This window comes from Psammomys obesus, unplaced genomic scaffold, assembly GCF_907164565.1.
Source record: "Psammomys obesus unplaced genomic scaffold, mPsaObe1.curated_primary_1811, whole genome shotgun sequence".
NCBI classification, from domain to species: Eukaryota; Metazoa; Chordata; class Mammalia; order Rodentia; family Muridae; genus Psammomys; species Psammomys obesus.
In genome coordinates this window covers 24,162,301-24,190,093 of record NW_026596134.1, presented here as the reverse complement: position 1 = coordinate 24,190,093, position 27,793 = coordinate 24,162,301, and the positions used below count along the sequence as shown (strand labels likewise).

Here is a 27,793-nt window from a genome sequence, read left to right as displayed (position 1 = left end):
ATGTTTATGTGTCATAGAGATTGTATGTTTATTTTTCCTAAAATGACCTGTTCTTTTGTTTTGTTTTGTTTTTGCTTTAATAGGATTTACCACTTCAGCAGGAAAAGAGGCTAAACTAGTCTATACCAATTGTTCTTCTTTCTCTGGTCCTGCTGCTGTTCTTCTGCAGAAACTTCCCAGCACCCATTTGTCATCTATTATCACAACTTCTGCCCTCCCGTCAGGTCCTGGCCACCATTCTTCTTTATCTCAAATTTCTCCAGCTATCCCCAGCATGCCTCACCAGTCAACACTTTTACTGAGCCCAGTCCCCGACAGTGCTTCTTCCTCCATACACACTGGGACCCAGAGCATAAGCCCTGCTGGCCTGCCCCGCTGTCGATCAGGCAGTTACACCATTGGCCCCTTTTCCTCTTTCCAAAGTGCCGCCCAGATCTATAGCCAGAAACTGTCTCGTCCCTCTTCAGCAAAGGCAGGTGAGTGAGAAAATGAAGACCTGCCATGTCAGCTCCTCCCCAGCCCCATGAAAGCAGAATGCCCTCTTTTCTCTTTGCCCTTTCTTTTGCTGCCTTCTGCTGTGACAAAAGAAGGATCTTGCATTTTGCCCACTAGCATTCCTTCACTGACACAGAATGAAGCAGGGCTGCTCCTAGGTACTGCACAAAAGAGATGAAGAAGGCAAGGCATGTAGATCTCCCACTGCAGATGATCAGAGACCTGTGATGTTTCTCTGCATTCTTTCTGAATCAAGTAGTTATTCCTTACATCAGACAACTTAAAAATGATCTGACTAGAGAACTTAAAAGATAAGACATTTAATTTTAAATGAAGTAGACCCATATTATCAGTAGTTTTCTTTCCCTTTATTTTATGGTGTTGGGGATTGAACCCTGGACCTTACATGTATTAAACAAACATCCTACCTACCAGTGAGCTATATCTCCAGTCCATTTTTTTCATGGCAGCTTTATTGAGATAATAACCCCTACCTGGGAACTTGGTTATTTTGTATAGATTCAGTGGTTTTTAGTATGTTCACAGATATGTACACTTGTCACCACTGCTTAACTTCACAACACTTTCTTTTCCCCTTAAAGAAACTCCAAGTCTGTTAGCAGTCTTCTTCTTTCTCCTAGCCTCTGGCAACCACTGGTAGCTTTCTTTTTCTACAGATTTGTCTATTCTGGGCATTTCACATAGCTAGAATTACTCAATAAATGGTCTTTGTGATTGTCTTCTTTTACAGAGTGTCGTGTTTTCCAGGTTCATCTGTGACATAGCATGTATTATGCTTGATGCTTTCTAAATAGATAGGTGGTGTTCTGTTGTATGGCTATACAGCATTTGTTTTTCTGTTTGATAGATGGTGAACATTTTTCCCACTCTGTCCATTATGAATATTGGTGCTATAAGTCATGTTGTAACATTTATGTGTGGACATAAATCTTTATTTTCTAGCTAGAGTAGAATTGCTAGGTCACATGATAAATTTCATGAGTCCTCATTTTGATGAAGCATGTCCTTGCTAACATTTAATGTCTTTTTGATTTTACCCATCATAGAATGTTTGGGTTAGAATCTATCTAATCTGTCTCTTGTATAGAAGGGTTATGATTTGTATTTCCTTAACAACTAATGATATATTGATTTTTTGCATGCCTTGTATATCTTTGTAGGGGAAATGTGTATTTGATTTCTTTGCTAGTTTTTAAGTTGAGGATTATCTTTATTACTGAGATGTGTTCTTTATGGGTTCTCCATAAAAGTTCCTTAGAAATAGTTGCTCATTAGAAATAGATAATCATTTAGTGAGACTGATAAAGAAAAGAGAGAAGACAGGACTCCATTCCATTATACAAGGAATGGAGGAGCAGACAAAGATGCATAGATGAGAAAAAATAGGATATTATCAACCGCTTTATTTCCTCCAAGTTGAGATGGGCAAACTTAGTTTAAAATGTAATGACTCAGTATTATGAAGAAAGCCAGTATAATCCTATGTGTATAAATAATGGATATAGTGCTTAAAGTTCTTCTCTGGGCAAAATCATAAGGCCCAGATAATTTGATAGGTAATTTCTAGTGCTCTTTCTATAAGTAGATAATTCTAATATTAAAAATTACTAGAGAATGGAAGAATACTCTTTAACCCATTTTGTGTGACTGTGTTTGTCTTGATAAAAAATGCATATGCAGGAATTTTAATTAAAAAAAAAAGCCTGCCAAATCTAGCCACATCAGAAAGATAATGTGTACGATAAGCAAGTCTCCCAAGGAGTGTGGACATGGTTTAGTAGTAGAAGACCCATCATTATCACCTGCCACACTGACAGACTAAAGAAGAAGGACACTCCTGTCACCACTAGAAATTCAGAAAAGAGTTGATAAACTCCAAACTCATTCATAATAATTCTGACTACTGAAAAAGGTCCCTGTTAGCCTGAAAAGAGGCTGCCCCGGACCCGCAAATATGTCAGTCTAAGTGAGAAAATGTTTACTGTGTTCCCGATTACCTTATGGACAAGATGAGGTTGCTCACTAATGCTGCTTCTGGTCAGCACTTTACTAGAAGGCAGAACTAACATAAAAGATTAATAATAATAATAAAACCAATGTGATAAAATTTAATTGCAGATAATGTTTTATGTATATCAAAAACCTAAAATGGTCTTTAGGTACATTTTGGAAAACAACTTTGAGCTGTATAGTGTTTGAAAACAATTATTTCAACTGAAAACATATATAATTAAAATAGAGAACACGAAGTTTGGTGAGTAGTGAAGGGTGTGGGAAGAGGGTGTTTAATAATATAATAAAAACAAATGAAGGTCTCATAGAATAAAAAAAGGTTTCAGTGGTAATTTTTACTACATATACTTTATTAATTGAAGCCCACTGAGTCCGGTTTGTGGCGCTTATATACTCTTGTGAGTGTGGATATCCAGAGAACTGTGATCAGCTTACCAGAGGCCATTTACACTCTGAAGCTTAAATTCTATTAATTAAGTATGCACAGCATTTTGAACCTATTATCACCCATTAAACTGTTTTTAGAAAGCATCTTGGACATTCACATAAAGCTATAAACTACCCCGGGAAAAGGCTGGAAAAGAGTTTTTATAAAATGTCAGAAGTCATCAGAGAAGAGCACATCAGTAGATAGCTGTACTGCATGTGGGCGTAGGAAGCCTCAGGTCATACTCATCAAAAGTCGGAAACCTCAGCAGGTTTACAGTGTTGAACTTAATAAGGCTATTCTAAATGATAAGAAAAAGGAGAAGGGCCAAGAACACTGAGAACCTCCTGAGCCCTTTGCTAAGACTTCTGTAAAGGTAAGAAAGTATAGCGTTTGCAGAAGCACAGAATAATGACCAAAGGAACCCTGTAGAAAGTTAACAAAGTTAACATAAGTTTGTGGCATTGTACATTAGTTGAAAAGTGTCCTCATAAATGATGCTGTGTGGTAAACAAGTGGATCAGATCACTGCCTCACCCATGCATAAAAATAAATTTCAGTTGTGAATGGTGACACCCACACTTGGGTTGTGTAGGCAGGAGTATCATGAGTTCAGAAGGCCATCCTGGGAAACGTAGTAAGATCCTGTTTCAAAAACAAGAACATTTTTTCAGATGTAGATCCTAAGACTTAAAAAAATTCTTTGCAAGTTTATAACCTGGAACAGAAGTAAAAACAGAAGCACAATTCTAATAACCCAAGAAAAAGGCAATAGAAAAATGATGTTTTTCAGGAAAGCAATGGCATCCAACATCATTTTTAATTACATAATTAGCCTTTTAGAGAAGGGAACATTCAAATGTTTGACAGTCCCAAATAATTAAATGATGTGTGGGTCAGCAGGAATGCATGTGTGTAGGAGCGTAAAGCATGCCACGCTGATACTGTCACTTCAGTTTGAAAATATATGTACCCCGTGACCCTGCAGTCTTACTCCTAGGCATGAGCACAAGAAAAGCCCTGCTGCAGTGTGTGCGTGAGTGCACACTGTCAGTTCAGAGTAACTACTGATGGAACCGAAGCATAACAAGAAGCAAATAAATCACATGAATTTACCTATACTGACCCAGCGAGTATGCCTCCTGGTAGTGCCGTGCTAAGTTAACACTGGAAAACCACTATTGTGAGATGCCATTTTTATGGAGTCTGAAAATAAGCAAATTATGTAGTATTTGTGTATATATATATATTTACATAATATTTATATTGAATATTTTAATATCTAGCATTTATGTATATGTATATATATGTCTATATATGCACAGATATATCTATACATACGGGAACATGATAAAATGATGTACAAAAGGAAAAGAATGTACAAAAAAGAATCTACAAAAGAGCGGAAGGGGGATTACACATGGGGAGGAGCATACTGTTTGTTATTTGTAAGATAGCTCCTGGCTTTAGTAGAAACTTACAGATGTTCATTATAACGTACTTGTAGCTTCCACATACATTGTAAAAATATATGTATATGCCAGATACCACAGTAAACATGAAAAAGCCTTTTAAAGGAATGTCACCACATTGCATATAAAGAATGCTCATGTTTGTTTTAGCATTACAAAAGGGCTTAAGGGGCCTGGGAGGCATGGCTCAGTAGTAGATAGAGCTCTAGATTCCTGGCTCAATCCCCAGCACCACAAAGATACATAAGCAAGTAGATAGAACAGAAATACATTACAATGCTTCTGCTTTTGTGATTTTAAAACCAGTTTTTCAGTGAGATTTTATAATCAGAAGAAAACTTGAACCTTGATTTTATTGTGATCAAGTAGTTGAAAGAAAAAAATGTAAATCTGAGAGGACATCACTTGTGAATACAAAATCATTGCATTTTTTTCTAAGTCTACTCAGTTTCTCTTTCATACTGGTTTCCTTTGGAGCTTTATAAGTATTGTGAGTGCTGTTTACCATGGATGCTACAGGCTGATATATATATATATATATGTAATAAAACCAAAAAAGAATCAGAATCTCAAAGTTTGAGTTCTCTTGTTCCTAGTGATGCTGAGGACAGAGCCTAGTACCATGTGGTTGCCTTGCTGCTCAGCTGACTCTCAAGGAAATCCTAACATTGTCTCTTCCATCTCCCTGTGCTAGAAATCTTTTGTAAGTCATCACACATTAATTAACACAGGATAATTTGGCTATAGGAAGACTTCCTAGGGTATGGCAAGGATTTACATAGCTTTTTTTTTTTTTAAATGACCATTTGAAGGTGATCTTTGGCCTTTAGAGCTCCCTAGGATTCATCAGTGTCTGTTGGTCTGATGTTTGTTTGCCACTGTTCTAATTTTATTCCAGACTTGATTCTTAAATGGGTGAGAACTGTTCTCTTTCTCAGCAGGTTCATGCCATCCACACAAGCATCATTCAGGAATAGCCAAAACACAAAAAGAAGGTGAAGAAGGTTCATTCAACAGAAGGTACAACCAAAGTCTGGTTACGGCTGAACTACAGCGGCTCGCGGAAAAGCAGGCAGCCAGACAATATTCTCCAGCCAGTCACATCAGTCTCCTCACCCAGCAGGTAGGGGCAGACCAGCTGCCACCCAGCTCTGTGGGCCTTGGAGTGGGTATGACGGGGCAGGCCATGCTGTCCTTCCTTCACTTGGCTGTTTCCTGTGTGCTCATGGTCTTCAGTGAGTCTCGGTTGCTGTTCATGTATAAAACGATAGTTTCTCCCTAACTGTAAAGAAAATAACTCTTACAGGCATTGCAAAGTTTCTGTTACTGGCTCTTATGGTATACAGTATTGCATAGGTAACATCTAAATTTGAACTGCAAATATAAAGGGATCAAAGCACACACATACACACACACACAAGGTCCATTTGAATGTATCACTTAGTGGAAGTGAGAGGACAGTTGCAGTAGTGTATTCTTTTATGATGTGGGTCCCAGGTCATCAAGCTTGGCAGACAAGTGTTTTTATTAACCAAGCTATCTTGCTAGCCCAGCATCTTTCAAATTAACTTTTTGTATTCTTAAAGTTTTCCAGTGAGTCCTGGTTTTATAGATCTCTTAATCGGAATGTCATAACATTTTTGTTATTCCCCCACCTCCGCCCCATTTTTCCATTTAGTTATTATCTGAGAATATTTTATGTCTCATGATTATTGACGCGGATACGGCAGAAGTAGACTTGAGGGCACTGACTCTAGGGTACATGCATACATGTGTATGTTGGCATTCCTGCTTGGATAAAAAGGTATCCTGGGACCCTGGAGCCTGGACACAGCACTGAGAGGAAACCTCCTCAGCAGAGGTGTTGCAGCCCTGAGGGAGGATATCCCTGGCTGATCTGGAGTGCTGCAGTCTAACAGTTCCTTTTTGGCCACTGCCAGGGTAGGGTTATCCCCAGCTGAGCTCAGGAGCCTCAGACCAGCTCCACTTCTCTTTTCTTTCGATTCATTGCTCCTTGGCTTCTTCCAATGAGAGAGTCACACCAGGCAGCACATCTCATAAAAGAGATTTATTGGGAGGGTCCAGGGTATAGAGGGATGAATTGAGGGTTGGCTGCCTCTGCTCCCAGAAGAGGACAGCAGGGACCTGAACAAACACAGGCTTTATATAGGATTTCAGGGGGGGGGGGGGGGCTTTTCAGGGCAGATATTTCCAGAGTGAGGATTGGTGAGGTTTCAAGTCCTGAGCTTGGTGAGCTCAAGGATTGGTATGTTTTCCTGTTCGGGGATTGGTGTGTTTTCCTGTTCAGGGATTGGTGGGTTTTCATGCTCAGGGATTGGTAGCTTTATATGCACGCACAACCACATCCCTGCACTGGGCCCATAGGTAAGGAATGGAAGACCTTCTTGACTGAGGGCTGTTTTGGCTGAGGTGTCGTTGCTGTAGAACTGCTTGGGGAGGCTGGAGAGGAGGTGCCATCACTGTGGGCAGCTCCTGTGGTGCTACCTCATAAGGGACACAGGCTGAGGAAGGAAAGGAGGTGTCGCCTTTTTGACAGGTGCAGACCATTTTGACAGCTCCTGTTGTGGTGCTTTATGGTGGCTGCAGGCAGGACTGGGAAGAAGGTGCTCCTGATTTGACAGGTCTTGTGTTATCCACGTAGGGACTACAGAGGGTTTACAAAGTTTACAAAGTATACAGAGGGAGTCCACAGCACAGAAGGCTTTCCCTGCTGCTTGAGTCAGTATGAATGTGTGAATAGCCAACGATGTATATGTATGGTACTTTTATATGTACATGACACTTTTATGACCTTTGGGTTCTCTTTATTCTCCTGGTAGTAACCATGGTATTTAATTGAAGGTGGAAACCTTCCTTAATGCTAAATGGAATCAGAGTTCTCCAAATGAGGTATTGATAATAGTGCCATGATACTCACTATGCCGTTACATTTTTCTGTATTTTTGTTGTGTTTTAAAATTGATTGTAACTCCATAATGATAATTAAATCTGGGGGAGGGGAATTGAGGTGAAAATTGCTTTAAGTGCATGTAAAAGTAGACAACACAGCACTCTCTGGTAGTACCCTAGTTTTCTGTTTTGTTTTAATTATTTTAGAGCAAAGGTAGAGAAACCTGACACATGGATCTGGCTTCACCTCACCCTCTTCTCAGCATAGTGGGCAGTGATTATTTTCCAATCCCTAGTAATTTGAAATGAGTAGATGAAGAGGCCTAATGTGCAGTTGAAAGCAAAGAAATAAGACAAGGTGGTAGAGACTTGAAAGGGACTGGATAGTTGGATATCAGCCATAGACTGATGAGACTAGGCATGGCCCTAGTAAGTGGAGAGGAAATTTGAAAATGTCAGCTGACTATGAAAAAGTAAAGCTCACTGGTCTCTACCTGGCATTTTGGCTTCCAGTTAAGTAAATACCCAGGCTCATCAAGACATTAAATTATTTTCTTGTGATTACTATAAAAAAAACAATCAATATTAATGCTTACGTATTTCCAGTTCCTCTCATTTGCTATGTTGCAGAGCCTAGAAAATTCTAAGATCCTGATCCTGTAATATCCAGCTTACATACCCTTACTGGGAGGCCACCGCCTTCAGTCTTTCTCACCTGTAATCTCGGTGTCAGTGCTCCACGCGTCCATCAGCTCATGTTTGTGAGACTCAGAACCTGCTGTTAGATGTCAGTCTTAACTTTGAGAGTCTCAGCAAAAGGGTGCTTCTTGTGTGATGCATGCTTAGAGAGGTGCTGTAGTGTGCAAAAACACAGGGTGGAACATCTGGGAAGGCTTGGATTAGTGAGCCCGAGACCTGTCCTTCTCCACCGACAGCCTATCTGATCTCGAGCGCTTCATTTCTCAACCTCTGTGAATGTGTTTACTGATGGGGAAAACACAACTGGGTCATAAGGATGGGATGTAAAAAGCCTCTTTGCAAAGTCTGAAGGATATGCACTTGGGAAATATTGTTATTTCAGCCGTCAAGGCTTTAGGAATACATTGTTTCTAATGTGATGAAAGCAAGTTGTTCGGTAAATGCATTCTATTGCAGAAAAATTGTTACATGTTTTTCAGTCATTTCCTCTCAGATGACATAGTCATTTAATTTGTAGTTTGGAAAATCTAATGTAATTTTTTTGTGTTTAATAACTAATAATACATTGTAGTGACTTCTTATATACACTCTGGAACATTTGTTCTCTAGCTGCTTTTTCTTTTTTGCTGTGTTCAAAAGGAAAGCTGTTTCCATTTCTTAACTGAGCTCAGTGATAAATGCCTGTGGCTTCCTGGAGGGCAGTGAGCAGGAGCTCTAGGAGTCTCTGAACATGCACATGGGAGCTAACTGTGGCTGTCAGCACCAGCAGCTTTGAATCCAGAAACCTTCCCAGGTGCCTAGGTTTCCCTTGCTCAGTACTGCCTTCATCTTCAGTTTCTGTTTATATTTATTTGCCTGTCCTTCCTTCCTTCCTTCCTTCCTTCCTTCCTTCCTTCCTTCCTTCCCTCCTTCCTTCCTTCCTTCCTTCCTATTTCTTCCTTTCTTTCTTCTTTTTTTCCCACTTTTTGGTTGGCCAATGGATAACTCGCCCTTCATAACATTAATTCTGAGCTGAGTGGTTGTGGCACGTGCCTTTGTGCCCAGCAATCAAGAGGCAGAGGCAGGTTGGATCTCTGAGTTCAAGGACAGCCAGAACTACACGGAGAAACACTGTCTCAAACAAACAAACAAAAAGATTAATTCTGGATATATTCATACTATTTATTTTTTTGTTATTTTGTTTGTTTGCTTGTTTGTTTTGAGACAGAGTTTCTCTGTTTAACAAGCCCCAGCTGTCCTGTACTCACAGGTTGGCCTTGAACTCACAGAAATCAGCCTACCTCCCTGGGTGCTGGGATTAAGGGTGTGTGACATCACACCCAGCCTCATACTATTTCTTTATTGTTGTAAAATTAATAATTTTGTTCCATTATCTTTACTAATTCCTTCCTTGTGCCTTTCTTAAAATTATTTCACTATTTCTTGAGTTGCATGTTTAATTTCTTTTTATCCATTCTATATTAAAGCCTGTGAATTTTCCTCTGAGCATTGTTTTAGTTATATCCCATAAACTCTACTGTTTAATTGTTTTGTAGCCAAGGAGTTAATAGACTTTCATTGAACAAGGAAAGCAGATTTTAAATTATTTGTACTATATTGAAGTTGTGTACAAAATTAAATTGTAGAGATTTTTGAGAGAACAGTTTATCTTTATCTGTAATTTCATCTACTTATCTGTTAAGTCAGTGGCATTTTCTAGAAAACTTTGTATTTTGTTATGAATATTTATTTATAAGAAAACATTTTGTCCAAGTTCTTAAGAGCATTCCTGGCTTTGGTGGTAAACCATTGATGATGTGACATCATGCTGACTGAGAAATAACTCAGAGTCCTGTGAGAACGACAGCTACCCAAACATGACACTAATAGCCAAATGCACCCCACACTGTTTCCTTGGGGAATAGCATAACTGCTAAAAGGGTAACCTGGCTTGTCAGTGAGAATAGAAATAGGCCAAAGCAGTCTTCTTTGAAGTGCTCATTTTCAACTGTATCAGAAGAAGGGCAGAGTCAGCTTCCAAGAGCAGGAGCCCCGGCCTTTGTGTCTTGGACAACAGGTTGAGTGGTATGTTGGACTTGGGGAGTCTGTCCTGGGCACTTGGACTGAAGCTGGAGTAAAAGCCCAGCCACTTAGGAGGCCTGCAGAGGGGCTGCTGCTCTTGAAGGTGACTGGAAACCCCTCAGGGACAGGTGCTTAGGCTGAGAAGCAGGGCAGCTGGAGGCTGAGGCACTGCCACCCCTTCCTCCCTCATTTCTAGTGAAAATACTAAGGAATGGTAGACTAGACAGAGGCGGGTCTTAAACCACAACTGGCTAAAAGACTTTGAGCAACTTAGAATTTATATTAGGCCCTACATTTTAAAGGAACTTATGTAGCTAAAAGCAGAAGATAATTTCCCTGAATCTCGTTTTACCATTTTTCTGTGATGTCGCTTCATCCACGTCCTAGGACACATAAGAATAGCAAACACTCTGCACACATAAGCAGTGGGCCCCTTAAACAGTGTTTGTGCTGTATATGTGCATTCAGAATGAGAGGTATAACACGTCCTCAGCACATGGTTAGTCAGTGCATACCGTAGAAAACAAGCAGGTTGAACTGGGCCTTTCCCTTGCCATGTGAGAGGCTGGCCATCTTTTGGGACAGGGTATTTTTTAGTGGCTGCTGTGTGTGCTCCTGAAGGCTGTGTTAAGGATCGTCTGCACCTGCAGTGGGAGGGTCCTGGAGTGCCGGCACAGGGCTGCAGCTTAGTATGAGACCTCACCAGCTCTGCCTCAGGCAGCAAGGGAGGGCAGGTCAGCGTAGACCAGGCCCTCCACGTGTATCGCTGTTGTGAACAGAAGAGTGTGAGGAGCCTGTGGTGAGGAGAGGGAGGCTGGGTGTTAGGGCCCTCTCCGGCCGGCAAGTTTGAGATTTCAGGACCCCGCTATCGTTAGGAGCAGCTCCCATTTCCCAGCCTGGGAATTTAATCAAAGGGATCCCAGCAGACCACCCAGGCAGGGCCCCACCACGAACCCGTGTGCTATGTCAGTCAGCCAGCCGTGCAGCAATGTGGCCAGGCCTCCTTGAATGTGCTGACAGACACAGATGAGGGAGGAGACGCTCTGTGCTCTTGAGATTTTTCATTTTGGTGGGGAGTGGAACAGAAAACCTTTCGATTCCTTTCATTTCATTGCCTTTTACTCTGAGACTCTCCAGCCTAACCCTGCCGACGGCTATATCAGAGATACAGAACATTTGCTTTACAGCACTTAGCCCTTCACTCCTCCTCTGCATACAGGCAAGCTCTTTATCGTCCCTTCTGTTTCAGTAACTCCTAGAAGGGTCCACAGTGGACCTTGACTCAGTTTCAGAAGTTGCAGTTTGAGAGTGGCATTGAGAGTCAGTGCTGACTTCGTGAATTGAATGCCAGTGTCCCCACTGGACATTACAGACAACAGGACTTGGCCCCAGAAGCTTCCTTTTCACTTCTGAGCTCATCTGAACACACAAATTGCTGTGCACTTAGGCTCTGGTCTTGTGGCTGTTTACTGTTTCCTTTGACTCTGCAGTCTGTGCTGGTAGAAAACGGACTCTTTCATACCACATATGCTGCCTGTTCCTGATTCTAGAAAGACAGCACAGTAGATAGGAAAAACGGTTCAAAAGTTAGTGAGAACTGGGAAGTTGTTTGCCCTGTCTGGCCTTGATTACCTCATCTTAAAAAAAAAAAAAAGAGAGAGAGAGAGAGATTGGGCCAGAGGTGGGAGGTGGAAGATAAGTAAGTCACCATTACTTGCTACAGATACCGCACACTACAAACACAGGACCCAGAGGTCTTGGGCTGGGTGTGACCTGAAAACCTCTTCCCTGAGGACTAGCTTTCATGTACCAGAAGGAACCATGCAAACTTCCACAGAAGGGAAGCAGCCAACAGTCGTGCCCGACTATGATGCCTGTAAGCTACAACAACAACCAGAATAGTACAATAATTTTAAGCATTCAGAAATGACATACATACTTTGCCAATAACCAGCCTCTCTTTAATTGGACTTAAGACTTTCTTAACAAAAGGGAAATCATGCTTGGAACTGGAAACCTAGCCTACTATAGGGCTAGTGAAGTCATGGATCATGGAGAAGAACCTATAACTGCCACTTTTCCTAAGCCAGCATAATCCCTAGCTACATTCTAAATATTTGTCCTTATACCCACAGATAAGTGTAGTCCTCACTGCTCATCAAGGAAACTTCTCTCTGTAACAGGCAGAGACCATTACGGAAAACCATAGCATCTTAAGGCAGAGTTGTGGAGCACAGTTTCAACTTGTACGTATGTCTATAACACAGCTCCTGCTCCTGAGGCTTAGGGATCATTGCAGAAGAGGGGGCAAAACTCGGATTGTAAGAGCCAGAAAAATACGGTGTTTGTTGTATTATTTTGTCATATGGAAATGTCATAAGCTACACCCATGAAGTCTTCCAATATGGCTTCCTAAACATGAGCTGAACAAGGATGGTACCAGTAGACATGCTGATGCAGAAGTGGGGAAGCTCATGGGGTCCTCAACCCTACACAAAGCTATAAGTAACTGAAGGATGCTGAAGTAGTTCTGAGTGAAGAATGTGAGGTGGCTCTGGACCCTGTCCCCTTCCTGTTGTGGTTATCATTCAGTGAACCTATCCTTGGGATATAAATCCCTCTACACACACAGCTTCATCTGGTACCTCTGTGGGTTTCTCCCCACTATGAATCTTAACCTTGAACCTGTGCTGAGTGTGAGGGCCAAATAGCCAACTGTCTGCTAGACTATCTTGCCAGACATTTGAATATATCTCAGAAGCACGCAGGCACTCCTCCATGCAGCGTATATGAAAGCTGTTTGTTCTTCCTGTCATCTCTGTGTTTGTGGCATTGGAACCCCAGAAACCTGAATGTGGAAGCCTGGCTTATCAGTACCTCCATCTCTGTTCTCTGCACAAAGTCTTGTTCATTCTGACTCCCCGTGTCTCTGCTCCATATCTTGTCTATTTAACTTACATCAACTGCTCTGCTAAAGGCCTTAATTATCTTTCAAATGGACAGCCACAGGTACCTCTTAAAGGATCTCCTGGCAGTGCTCTCCAGCTTATTCTCATCATTAAAGACCTCTTGTTATGTTAAATCACAAGTCTGATCCTAGTATTCTCTGCTCCGAGAGAATCTCTGTGATGTGAAGTACTAACTAGTGGTACTACCCATTGTCCTATTGAGAGTCTGGCTCCAGTGTCCTGGGACCCGTCTCTGTTTTAACACAGGATTTTGCGTAGCTCAGCTAGGATTTCTGCTATTTTGTATGTCTCCATTTATGCCATCTTCTTGGGAGAAGCGATTCCTAGTCAGCACGTATGATCCGTACATCTGTCCAGGGGCTGCCTGAATGCCACTTCATTCATTTGTTGTAATCTGATTCCCTCTTCATATTGTGTGTCGACATAACTGTCTTCTTTAACAGATGCTGAGCTCCTTAAGTTTTGGTGTCCCATGATGCCTCAGGCCTACTCAGGCATTGTACAACTGGCCCTCTGTACTAATATGTTCTCTGGGGTTAGTATAATAAATTCTGAAAAGCATGCATCTTTTCTGAACATGTACAGACCTTTTCCTATGGTCATTCTTCCCTAGACAACTAAGTATAACAAGGGTTTATGTGACCTTTACACATCTTATCAGTAATCTATCTGTAGGTGTTTTTATGAGAGGATATATAGAGGATATATGTTTGAATATATATATATATTCAGTATTGAATATATATATTCAAACATAGTTATATTTTACATAAGAAACTTGATCGTTTATAGATTTTTGTATTTTCAAGAGGCCCTACAATCCATGCTTTAAGGATGTTGAGAGACAACTATATTCTATAAATGTGCTTACTCTTTATTATTGCTGTTGTTATCATTATCTTTAGTACACAGTGTTGGAGATTGAACGCAGGGTCTTGTGAATGCTGGTCAAGAACTCAACTGCTGGTCCACATCCCCAGTCCTTAAATGTGCTTATTCACTGTACTGTATGATCCTTAAAGATTAGACCATACAGTTTCCAAACCCACCCCCACCCCAGTATTCTCTAAAGTTTGCATTCTGAACACAGTTTTTAATAAAATAAATGAAGAGCACCTGCCACCACAGCCAGAGTCTTTCTGTTGTCTTCCTGCCTTCAGCCCTTCCCTAGCCACTCTTTAAAGCAGGTGGATGATAGTCATTTTGCATCTCCTGCCTGTTTGACTGTAAACCACATAATGGCAGCCTCTTTCTAACCCACCACTTAGTGCAGGACCTTGTACTTTCTAGATACCATGTGCTTGCTAAAGGGAAAAGAATTTCTCTCCTGTACGTTGTTGTTTTTTTGTATTGTCTTTTAACACTAACACTATTGTTCTTCCATTCTTTTCCAATGATTATAGCATACCTGCCCTGTACACCAAAGCAACTGACATTAATTCCATTCCTACTTTGTTCTAGGCAGTATGTTAACGAGTTTGTGTATATTACCTCTTCCATTTTTTGGAGTGAGAAAAGTACTTTTTTCCTTTTTTTTTTTTTTTTTTTTTCTCATGAAGATGAAGAAACAGAAACTAGTAGGACAAGTGACTGTTAAGGTCACATACTAGAAAGTGAATGTACCAGGGCTCAAACTCTGATCTCTATGACTGTGTTTCATCTTAGTGGCCCTGCCTCCTCTTTTAGTCAGAATTTAGATTTTTTTCTCAGACCAAAATGACTGAGCATCGCATTAACCTGCTATTCTGCGCTACTACTGCAGAACTGTCTGTTCACCTCTGGGCCTGCAGAGACACCAGGAATAAACAAACACCTCTGCTTCTGAGATTATGAGCTCTCTCTCTCCTCCCTGGTACAGGTTTTGAAGCACATGCTCTGTCAAGATGGTTGGCTATTTATTTAATTAGGCCCTTATCAGATTATTTTGTGAGCTGGGTCAGTGGTTTCTTTTTAGTGGGTGAGGAGAGATAATCCAGTCTTGGTGATCCCTCGCCAATATGTTTAAGTCTACTTACCAGGCTGGTAGTGGTCCCCACCAGCTCTCAAAAACAGAATACATACATTGGAAATATTACAAAGATATTCAGCCATTTTCTCAGGTTGGCTTCCCAAGAATCTTGATCTGGAACTCTTACTGTTGTTTGGCACTATGTGTGTATAAGGGTGTTATGTAGCCGGTGAAGTTCAAGAGAGGGAGGCGGTTGCCAGGAACCCTCAGCATGAGTGCTTGAGAATTTCTTACTCTTCCCAAACCCTTTTAGGATATGATTAACATTGTAGCTCTTATCTCCTGGTGATTGGAATATAAACTTGTGGTTCATTTTATCAGCATCCAGGAATTAAAAAAGGAATTTAAACTGCCTTAAAACATGTGTTTATTGCTTATTGTAGCTAGTAGTTTAGCAAATACCCATGATGTGCCTTTGGAGGTGTGTCCAGAGTATAACTGCTTAAGGATGGCTCTTTTTCATGTCCTTGAAAAATATGCCCTCCACTCTTCTCTAGTAAAGTAAGCTTGCAAAAAGTGCATGCCTGCCTCTGTGTTCTCCTCTTTGAACTAGTCGGGAGTAGATGTGATGTGTCCTCTTTTGACGGTTACCTCTTATTCTAGGGACACACATGAAACAAGTTAGGAGGAACACGCCACCACTTTGCCCTACTCTAGATCACTCAGATCTGCATGGCTGGGAGGAGGCATATTTTTGTAGCACTGAACTGATCCACTCATGTTCTGATGGGCCTGTCTTTATGAACACAGCAGAGGGATCATTCTTCAGTGGTGCTGGCCGAGTTCTGAGGGCAGTGTGGATGCAGCTCCGGACAGACCCATGTTCCCCATTCAGTCCACATGGTCCCTTTGAAAATCGAAAGGGACATCCTCCTGGGGAAAAAGTGCACATACAGAAACTTGTAGCCATTTCCAAAGTGTTCATAGCCATCCCACACAGGTTCCCTCTTGGTGTTCATGGACACTTGGTCTCCAAGCTTAGAGACCTTGAAAGCTTTGTGGTAGTATGTAGCCATCATTATCGATAATTTGACTCGAATTCAAATCTCTTAACATTGTTGCTGCATGCATTCATAAATAGTTCAGCCTTCCTCCCTGCTCAAAAGAATGGCAAGCCCAGGCAAAGTAGGTACCCGGTAAATATTGGTGTGAGTTAATGAGAAGTTGTTTTGTGCAGCACCCCTCTATATCTTACTAGACAAGAAATCTGTGGTAAGTTTGACTGGTGATAGGAATGCTACACACGAATGCTATGCCGCCATTTCTCATGAGTCAAGCTGTTACTAATGAAATGTTTGATGTTGAACTTCCATATCCATCTTGATAAATCGTAAGGTACGTGAAGTTTGCAAACAGCCTGTAAACCCGAGGTTAGTCATCAAGCATCTCAATGCTTTGCTAGCCCTTTGTGGTCTTAGTGCAGAAGAAGTCATACAGAATAGTCATTGTGCAGAGAGGGAGCACAAATATGTCTGTCAAAGCTATTATTTCACCCATTTGAGAACTTTGCCTGAGGCTTGGAGACCAGGCAGACATCATCTCTAAAATTATGTAAGGCACCAGCCAGAGCAACACTTAACTCTCACTCTGATCACTGCTTATTTTATTTCCCTTAATTCCAAAGCAATCTCTCCCTTGTGGTCTATGCAGAAAGAGGTAATATGGAACCTCTAATTTCCTTGCTAGCCTTTTAGTGACATTGCCGCTCCACTACTTACTGGTAAAACTGGCTGCTGACTGGAGAGAGAGAGTCGAGGGGGACAAAGACACAGATGGACAGGCCCCGAGACTTTGCCAAGACTCTTTGCTGGATTTCTTTTGATAAAACCCACTTCGTTTCCTATACAGATGACTGACCTTCTGTATCTAAAGGTTCCATGTCTCAGTATTCAACTAGCCACAGATTTAAAATGTTTATGAAATGTCTGTGTTCAGTATGTACATTGTTTCATTGTCACCATTTTCTAAATAATATGGTATAGCAGCCATTTATACTCGTGTGTGTTGTTTGGGACCATATGAAGTGATTATGTGGAAGTGTGTAGGAGGATGTGCACAAGCTGTGTTCAGATATTACACTTTTGTGGGGAGGAAGAGGGTGCAGAAGAGTGGACGAGGTTCCCAGCCCCACAACACTTTTTGTAAGGGACTTGAACATCCTCTAGCTTTGGTATCTCGGGGTTGGGGAACCCATCATCCCCAGATACCAAGAAAAGATGAGTGCTCCAGGGATGTAATGGAAACTAAAATATAGTCCCTGTCCTAAGTGGCTTGTACTTTGTGAAGTAAAGTAGGAAAATAAATTTGCACTTAATAACATAAGCATGGCTTGAGGCTTCTCAACCCTACACTAAGCTCCTGAGGCAGAGTGATGGCAAAGATCTTTTATAGTTGAAGGAGAGCCTTTGGGAGAAATAAATTTACCTTAGAATATAAATCATAATAGGGTAGTGGTAAAACATACAGGATTTCTTAGTCTGTTTTTGCAGGTTGGGTCTGTTCACAACTTCTCGTTATAAGTATGTTTATTTACTGCTCATGTTTTTCCACAAGCAGCAGTGATAAAACGTTGGTCTCATGCTGAGAAACATCAGAGTTATGGTTTGCTTTACACAGACTTAAGCATGGTCCGAGGTAGGACTTAGTTACACAGTGTGGGCAAACCACTTATGATAGAAGTGTCAGTATAAATGGAGAGTGTTCTGTCTTCAAGGGGTTGACAGAGAACATGGACACATAAAAACAGATGCCCCCCTCTGGTCTATCTGGTGGAGGACTTGAGAAGTCACATTAAACACTTTTTATCCACTAAGCTGTATGTCTTCTCAAATATTTACCAAGAACCTTACTGTTTCTACGTATCAGTTTTTAGACTTGGTTTTCCATGATAAAGTTGGAGGTCAATGGATATGTGAATCCTATGAACTTATCCATAGACAGTGATGGCTGGAATCCAACCTTCATCATTGAGGTTCAGGAGATGTCTCTAGAGAGGACATTTCAGGAAAATCCTTCTGTTGATTACTCTAAGATTGCGGTGACTCAGTAGCTCTGGTAACTAGAACAAAGCAGTATATAAGCCAACATCTTTGCCTACAAGGCCAAAGCCCATGGGGACATCGTGTAGCTGGTCTCCTGTGCAGCTTCCCCTTGGACTCCCCCTTCAGAATTGACTTTTAAACTAGTTTACTGTTAAGGTACAGTGGGGTAAATCTAAGGAGAGACAGATTGCCCTATGCTCCTAGAACAAAACTGGCCTCAAATGACCCTTCTTTAAACAACCCCCCCATCCTTTGGGGGGCAGTAGGTGGAGGTGAGACACTCTCTTTCTGTAGTCCTGGCTGGTGGCTAGCCTCAACTTCACAGAGGTCTGCCTGCCTCTGCCCCCTGAGTACTGGGATTATTAAAGGTATGTGCCACCCTTTCACCTTCCTGTTTTAAATGGTAGAAAACTCCTTGCCTTACCATCTTTTGGGAAAATAGCATCCTAAAGTGAGCAGATCCAATAAACATGCAAACATGAACAATGGATACGTGATCTTTTGAAAACTTTCTTCAGATTACAAACCCAGTTCCATGGCCTGCCTAGGTGCAAGGGACAAAGAACATATCAATAGGAGATCTTTATCCCTCACTTAACTACTGTAACTGTCCTCTCACCATCAATTTTTTCATCTCATCCCAGAAAACAGCTCTTGGTTTGCCTGCCTGCACCACAGTCCTCATACAGCATGGCTTGGGTGGGGCTTCCAGAAGTTTCCTTTTGTCTCTAGAGCATGGGTAGATCCTTCCCAAGGTATTGTGTCTCTGGCTGTCTTCCATCCCCCGGCCCTTCACCAAGTCAAGTATCTGTGTTTCAGGCATGTTTTCCTGCTTGCCTGTTGGTCTCTGTATTTTTTTTTTTTTAAATAATCTACTTTCTTTTATGTGTGTTGGTCTTTTGCCTGAATGTATGTCTATTTGAGGGTGTCAGGTCTCCTGAAACTGGAGTTATGGACAGTTGTGAGCTGCCATGTGGGTGTTGAGAATTGAACCTGGATAGTCTGGAACAGCAGTCGGTGCTCTTAACCGCTGAGCCATCCCTCCAGCTCCTGGTCTTTGTATTTTTTTCCTTCTTTTTTTAGGCATATGCCTATTTGAATTTTATTTGAATTTTCTTAGCATTGCCATGTTTTGGTGTTCTCAGATACTGTTTGTCCTATGTGGCTTCAGGGTGGGGCAGAGCCATGTTTCTCATTGTGCCTTCCCGCTCTGTCCACGTCCTTGCTTCTGATAGATAATACAGTGATTCTTTGTTCAATTTTATTTGAGGTGTAAAGTTCTTTTGAGCGTGCAGGACGGCGTATAACTTCAGCCAGGGATATCTAGTTAGGTCCGTTCCCAGGCAGTTCCTTATGCATTCCATAAGGGACCGTATCAGAGAGGTTGGGGTTATTTTCTGGGAATTTCTCAGGGCAGTTCCATGGTATTTTAATTACAGTACTGGCATCAGCACTACCTTTAGCAAACAGCAGTAACACTTGGGCGGGCCAGGCACCGGAAACTGGCCGCCTCCTCTGTTTCTCCTACCTCCTTTCCAATCCATCACCTGTATTTATTCCTGCTATAATTTAAACACCTGTCTAGATGGAATGCATGCAATGTGTCCTTACCCCACACATTCAGATATTTGCTCACCTGCCTTGCTCGGAAGGCTGCCTCTAAAATAAATAGTGTTTTGGTACTAAAAGGAAAAATGCACTGAGGTCACCATGGTAGTGGACGTGAGGCAGAGAATGGGAGTAGAACATCTGGATTAGCTGCTACAGGAGTGGGAGCTGAGGAGGAGGGAAGCAGCAAGGGGGAAACATCTGCCAGGCAGGCCGCAAGGCTTAGATGGAGGTAAAATCTGGTGGCCAGATTTCCCACAGGCAATTACTCATTTAGCCAACCAGCCAAGGGAAGACAGGGATGGAAGCATAGGTAATAAGCGATGGTTTTTAGGTTTAAATCCTGTTTGTTTGTTTGTTTGTTTGTTTGTTTGTTTTTTAATAATGCCAGAATAGCAAGTAGTAAGCATTTGTATCCTCAGCATACTTCTAAAGTTTGGATATCTAAACACTGCCAAGAAATAGTGAAACCTAAATGTCCCTCCGGGAACTGTTTTCTCTTCTTCCTTGTCCCCCTGTTCTGTGTCACACTCTATCCATCGCACTTCTGCTGTCTGTTGGAAGGTCCCTCAGCTCTGTGGAGGAGAGAAGCAGTGTATGTTTCCCTTTCCTGTTCCTGCCTTTCCTTTTCTGCCATCTGAAGAGTGATGTTCAGACTTAGAAAGCAAATTGGCTACCTGTGGATGTTGTTAAATGCAGGCTTGGGTTTGCTGGGGCTAGGCTGGGTTCTCCATTGGAACAGGGGCCCAAGAACACAGATGTTACTGATCCATAGAATAAAACTGTAAGAAGTGAGGCTCAGAGGTATAAATTCTGACACGTTTCAAGTCACAGGATTGAGAAATTTTGCCTCAGAAAGTCTAAGAAATTGAATTTAAGGGACACACTTAGCAATTCTTTTACTTTTCAACCTCAGTTTTTCCATCTGTCTTTCAGCAAACTAGGTAACACAGTGTGCTGAGCACAGTGCCTACAATGAGCTGTTGATTAAATTCAGTCATAGTCCATCGTCACTGCTGATTCTTAGTGGGAACTGAAAAGTTGTCCCTGTGGTAGGACATCACAAACATGCAGATGCACAAGGCTCTTCTTAGACTGCTGTGCTTCCTTTGTACATAAAGGGGTGAGTATTTCGGCTGGAGAGATGGCTCAGTGGTTAAGAGCACTGGCTGCTGCTGCAGAGGGCCTGAGTTTCCCAGCATCCACATGGTAGCTCACAACCATCTGTAACTCCAGTTCCAGGCGAGCCAGCACCTTCTTCTGACTTCCGTGGCCACATGATACACATACACACATGTGGGAAAAACATTCAAACGCAGAAAACAAAAAATAAACAAATCTTTTAAAAAAGATGTGAATATTCATCATCAGTTGGGCATGTTCTCTTTTTATAATTTATTTTTTATTTTTCAAATGGCTATGGGTGTTTGGCCTTCCTTTATGTCTGTGGACCATGTGTGTGCAGTGCCCATAGAAGCCAGAGAGGGCTCTGGGACTGGAGTTGTTGTAAGACATCATATAGATGCTGGGAATCCAACCCCAGTCGTCTGGAAGACCAGACAGTGCTCTTAATTGCTGAGCCAGCTCTCTAACATGGGCATGTTCCTTGAATCACAGTTTCTATCATTTAAAGTGGTTTTTAAATTGCCCTGTCTCTCTTCTAAACCCATTTGTGGCCAATGCCATGACTCTAGCGTTGTTGAGTTCAGGATTAGTAGCATGCATTCTAGTAGCATTTAGTAGCATGCATTCGCCCAGGGATGCCAACTGGCCCAATGACTGTGACGTCTTCTTTAATAAAAAGGACAAGTGTTGCTGTATTTTTGTGCAGCTTAGCTAAGGCTGTCCTTTGAAAAATTCTGTAGCACTGAAATGTTTATTATGGCTACATATCCCATATACACAGCCCTCTCTCACTTTCTCATCTCGTCAGAGCTAGGGAAAGGTAGGTGGATGAGAAGAAGATGCAGTCGGCAGACACCCATAGTTACCTTCTCAATGTCTCAGGCCTCATTGGCCTGTAGACTCACCCAGGGCCAGGAGACTTACCTTTCCTAGCAAAAACAAGGTAGTACTAGGGCCAAAAAATGGATGTTTGTGTCTGTAGTACTTCCGAGATTTCTTTTGCCCATTATGGAAAAGATGAAGAGGCTAGCAGAGGGTAGTTTGTGTGTAGTAATTTATCATTATACATATTTATCTAGAGATGGTCAAAACTGAAGGGAAGTGCTGGCCAGAAATTAGCCACTATCTAGTTTCATTTTAAAATTAAAGTTTAAAATCTAGCTTCTCAGCCACATCAGTCACATTTCAAGTACCTAAAAGCCATATCTGCTTAGTGGCTGCTCCACTGGACAGTACAGATTATCAGTTCATCAGCAGGAAGCATTCTGGTAGCTAATGTTCTTTAGAGCAGAGCTAGAAAATAAGAATGACCTGCAAAATTTCTCTCTCTCTTTTTTTTTTTTGTTCTTGTGTAAAACTGTATCAAATCATTCCATTATTACGTGATTAAGATGCAAATTATGTACCTATACATAAAGAATAGAATCTTAAAAAAAAAAAAAAAAGACAGCTCAGTTCATTGATTGGCAGTGAAGTCCTCACAGGACAGATCTCAGACGAAAAGGGAGGGAGCAGGGGCTGCGGTGCACATGTCACGTGACTTCTAGACAAAACAAGGGTGTGAATATATTGAAAGTAAGGTCCAGGTTGTTACCATTTGGGGGAAGGACATGGGCTTGTAAGGAACAGTCGAGGCTGCCTGTCCGTGCGTTCTCCTCTAAGCACTGAGCCCTTACTGACTCTCTAAGCATATTAACATCGTCTATGTGAGAGGAAGCCACAGTGACTCCCAGTTCTTGGTTCATCCACAAAGTAAAGAATGGATGTTGCGTGAGTCGGCAGCCCACCAGTTCAAAGTTGCTTGCATGCCTGTGCCACCTTGTAGTTTACCTGGGACAAAATAAAACTGAATGAGCTTGTTTTTTCTGTCTTTCTTGTTGTCCTCTGAGGAAGAGTAAAGGTCGGAAATAATATTTAAAGGAAAGATGGAAAAGCTGTTACTGATTTCTTGATGCTTGCAAAATCACTGCCTTCAGCATTTGAGCTCTATATCTGATGACATTTTAAAGTGTTTTTTTGTTTTTTTGTTTTTTGTTTTTTAATTTTATTTTTCTTTTTAGTTACATGCCCGAATTTAAAGTGTTTTCTAATAGTTAAGAGTAAATAGGATTGTTTTCTTATATCCAGGGTAGAAAATGAGTTTTGAAACTAGAGCCCAAGTTGTACAACTTTTTAAAAGAATATATTTATTTTACATATATGAGTGCTCTCTCAGCTACATGCCAGAAGAGGACATCAGATCTCAGTATAGATAGTTGGGAGCCACCATGTGTGTGCTGGGAATTGAAATCAGGACCTCTGGAAGAGCAGACAGTGTTCTTAACCTCTGAGCCATCTCTCCAGCCCAAAGTTGTACAACTCTTGCATGGCTTTAGGTAAAGCATGGCTTTAGGTAGTAGGCTCATGCACTTTTTGATCTATTGTTCAGCCACTATAAACCCCTTTATTACAATTTGGTACAAGTTTTTCTCTTTGTTTTTTAAGCGTATGTTTCTTTGAGTGTATAGCTGCAGAGACTAACAAATCACTGGAGTCCCTGGAGCTGGAGTTACAGGTGGTTTTTGCCTCCAAACATGGCTGTTAAGCCCTGAACCCTGGTTCTCTAGAAGATCAGCAAGCACTCTTAACCACTGAACCAGTTTTTCAGTACAACTCTCACTTATCATAATGACCTTTCTCACATTGTGATATTTCTACAGCCTACAAAATCATGTTCAATTAACTTAAAATGCCTGGTTAAGTTTAACAAAGCAGATAGGAGTGGAGTTGGTGTTGGTTACGAATATATTCTCCAGTCCTACTGGAGCCAGTATACTGTCTCAGAATTTGGTCCTTGCTATCCGTAGGATACAGGAAGAAGTAGGACAGAGGACTTCAAAGAGACTAGGGTGCAGAGAAGAGGTACTCCCATAATTCCCATTATCCCTGTGTGCTTTAGTCATCATGTACCTTCCCTCTGTCCCTGGTGCCTACACACAGCAGAGCACAAGTGAAAAGTCAGGGTTGGTTCCTGAGGCCTCTTCTAAAGCCTGGCTCTCCCTGGAAGAACAGAGCCACAGTGCCCCACACTAGCCTCACTGTCACCAGACATGGCTCCCAACCTATGGAAAACAGCTTTCTGTCCAAGAAAAGTAGTTTGAGTCATTGGTGAGAAGACACTGGCCTGGGCTGTTTTCACTTATGAACTTCTATAACTAGGGAGGAAACACTACAGTGTTGCTAAGAATTACTTAGTTTTACATTATTTCAGACCATTTTAAAATTTAGAATTATTTCATTTGTAAATATCAAGGTTTTTTAGGTACTTCAGGTGTTATATAGGCGAGTATTTCCCTTCCGTTTGCTTCTCTTGCCTTGTGACCTAACACACTGTTCAGGCAGTTTGCACACAGAAGCCGTACACTCAGCCCTGGGTCTTCCCTGTCAGCTTCTCTGTGCACCCTATTCTGACGTGGAGCCCTTCCCTTCCTCTCATCTGCTGTCCCTGTCCAGGTGTTGCACTCGCCACTGCAACGATGCTAACAACTTTGAAAAAAAAAAAAAAAAAAGTGTAACTTCTTAAATAATAAAAAAATACAGAGAATACACAGGAGCACAAGAAAAAAAATACATCACAGTGCTCGCGTAGATGCTATTTATTCTGGATTTCTTTCTGGCTTTTGAGGTTTATCCACATGTCTAGTTATGATTACGGAGATTAACATTTTGATTTTTATTAGCATGGGTTTTTTTCTTGAGTTATCATCATGTTCCTAGATCAAGTGTTTCTGAAAACAAAGTTAATTAATAAACAATTATTCTCTTATATGGGTCGAACAAACTATAACTGTCTTGCTAGCCATTTCTACCTTCTCCTATTTCACTGTTAAAAATAATGTTTGCTTTTAAGTACGTGTTTTCTGTAGTGTGTGGAATGAACTGGACTGTGGAGTTCCAGTCACTGAGCCCTCGCTGCTGCCCTAGTGCAGTCCTCTCCCTTTTCTGCTTTTCAGAATGAGGGTTAGGATCTTCACTGCACTGAATACGGAACTCGGAATCTGCATAATGTGTATAATGGACTCATTCTTATGAAGCATGTTGTCATTAGTTACCTGCTGCATTCTTAGAATTAGTCTAGAAACATTGATGAGAATGTACAATATTCTAGCAAGGGTACCTGAGTATCATTGCTAAATTGATTTCTAGAAATATTCTCTCAACTCATAGTCGCACTGGAAATATGAGACCCTTTTTAATCTCTACCCTTCTTACTATTCAGCAATGTGACAGGTTTGTCTCACAATTAATGGACTATCCAGGGTTTTCTTTCTAAATGATTGAGATTTGTATAATTTTTATTACTATTATTATCTACAACTAAAGTTTGTTGAGCATTTAGAACTTCCAAATGAGGACCGAAGGCCATCTAGTCTGAACATTGCCTGGCTTAGCCCAGTGTCATCTGGAGAATAGGGACAGAATGAGAGCTTACTAGGCCTCTCAGACACTGCCTGCTCCCAGCCTCTGCTTTCTGTGCACAGAAGCCAGTCTGTGTTCTGAGCCTTTGTCGCAGCCACTGCTTTCAGCCTGGATGAGTCAGCATCTCAGACTGTGATTGCTCCCGTATGTTTCTCATGGTACTTTTCTAAAACTCTGTAAAATCAAGTTTTTTCTCTCTCCTCATTCTAGGTGACAAACCTGAATTTGGTCAGCAGTGTCATAAACAGAAGCAGTGCGTCAACCCCCCCTACCCTTCGACCTGTCATCAGTCCTAGTGGCCCGACGTGGTCTATACAGTCAGACCTCCACGCTCCAGAGAACCACACCAGCCCCCCTGGAAGCAGGTGAGTGGCGAGACTGGGGCAGGCATTTGGGAATCAGAGGACTGCCCTGCCTGTGACTGCAACCGGAGGATGATGGTGCCACCGAGAGCTGGGAGGAGAGTCTAGTGAGCAGCTGCCTTTGCCTGTCCACAGCCTCTAGCACTGAGCCAAAAGGCCTATGTTAGTGTGTAAGGTCGTTTTGAAAAGTAGATGGAAAGGAAACTTCTGATAGTTAGGAAAATCGCATGTTTATCTGGTGGGTGTCTGAATTCTGCCTCTTTGTGCTTGCCTCCGGCTGCTTTTTTGACACCCATAGTGCATTGTGCTTTGGGACTCTGCTTTGGAAGGGCATTTGCTTCTTATGTTTTCATAAAAACCAGATTAGGTAATTAAGTGCCCACAGCTTCCTCCAATAATGTTGATTTGAGGACTGTGAAGGTATGGCGTTTATATAACTGAATAGATGCAGTAGGAGATAAAATTCAAATGATTCTGGACATAAAGCAAGTTCTTAATTAAAAAAAAAAAAGAAAGCATTGTATTGAATAATGGTCTCTATTTTAACAATTCTTGTATGAAAAACAAACAAACAAACAAACAAACATATAACATGAAGTAGGTTCCCAAATGAGAAATACTTGGTTCTCGGTTTTCAAGTATGATAGCATCCTAAAAGATAACGAAAGGATCTTGGTACTAAAACCTTAACCTGACACAGAAAATGCTTGGGGCCTGTGCTTGCCTCAGAAGCCTGACCACCTGATCTCAATCGATGGACGCACTGTGGAAGGAAAGCCATTCCTGAATGCTGTCCTCTGATCTTAACATGGGTGTTGTGCCGAGTGCACACACACACGGGAACAGAGTAATAATTAAAATGTTTTTGTTATTTTGTGTTTTCCCCCATTTTATTGGCTTTTTTTCATAGAATATTTTGATCATATTCTTTCCCTACGCATCCAACTTCAAGTTGTTTTGGAGAAAAGGTTTCTCTGTGTAGCCCAGGTTGGCCTTGAACTCACAGAGATCCACCTGCCTCTGCTTCCTGAGTGCTGGGATTAAAGGCATGTGCCACCACACTTATCTTAATAAATGTTTTTAGAGAATAATATTGGGACAATGACAAATTGTAATATAGATGATGTATCACTTAACGCTGTTTGAAGTACTGTTGTCAGTGTAGAATTTCCTGACTGAGAGAGTGGTGGGTGGTTACGGAGTGTGGATTCAGCAGCAGCAGCCCCTCAGTCAAGTGAGCAGTTGTTGGAGTGAAGCATTCTAACCACAGGGATCCTCTTCCCTTGAAAGGAAGCTGTCAGGTGTCCCAGTGCCTGTGCCCCTTACCCCATGCCAGTGGTCCTAGCTGCTGCCTCTTCTGTGATGTTTGCCTGAAGCTTGAGAAGGAAGACCAGAGACCTGGGGAGGGAGTGACTACTAACTGTTGAAGTTTCTATTGGTGTCAGAATGAGTATTTAAGGAGCTAATTGGGGAACCAGAAACCATGCCCAGGAAGTGACATAAACATAAGCACATTACATCATGCCCTGGAATGGTGTCTCTTATTCCCATAATCACTGTGGTTGGGATCAAAAGAACCATCACAATCTACAGATCACGCCACAGTAGAGCCAGTCCTATGGAATGGGTTTGCACCTCAGTCTCTGTTCATTGTGTGGGTGACAGCAAAGGCACTTGCGTGCTGTCAACATGATGTCAGAGTATACATTTGAGGTCGTTTGTAGCACTTTGCATGTTGGGGGGGGGGCTTTAATAAAGGTTCCAGTTGACTGTAGATCTTTCTCTTGGTAGTACCCGTTAGAAGTAAGAGGAAAGTTGGTGGAATATGTCAAAGTCAGGGCCGATACCTAGTTTCCTTTGACTTTCTCCCAGACAGATTGTGAGCCCTGCAGTGATCTGGCATACTTTATTTGCCTCACAGCCTCTGCAGCCAGAATGCAGCCCCCATGTAGTCCCCTGAGTTTTTCATCCTGAGCTCTACTTGTTTCTATTTACACATAAAGGCTAGTTGCCAGGTTCCAGTGTGGTCCAAGGAGCCGTGGGAAGTCCTCTGGGGCTCCCAGGTAACTTGTGGTTGTTAGGACAGCCGGGAGATCAACTGGGGCATTCCAGTTCCATGTGGAA

General features: G+C 41.7%; 1 protein-coding gene across 9 annotated transcripts in view; it reads left to right on the top strand.

The window, feature by feature from the left end:
* Nucleotides 1–27,793, top strand: part of Ttll5 (tubulin tyrosine ligase like 5) — a 247,553-nt gene that overhangs the window by 113,364 nt on the left and 106,396 nt on the right. For 5 of the 9 annotated variants that reach the window (XM_055592892.1, XM_055592890.1, XM_055592888.1 and 2 more), the window contains exons 27-29: nt 84–476; nt 5,367–5,551; nt 25,518–25,672. In XM_055592892.1, the coding sequence (XP_055448867.1) occupies nt 84–476; nt 5,367–5,551; nt 25,518–25,672 (733 nt within the window). The remainder of the gene's footprint in view (nt 1–83; nt 477–5,366; nt 5,552–25,517; nt 25,673–27,793) is intronic. The other 4 variants (XM_055592889.1, XM_055592887.1, XM_055592894.1 and 1 more) reach the window with 3 other exon arrangements.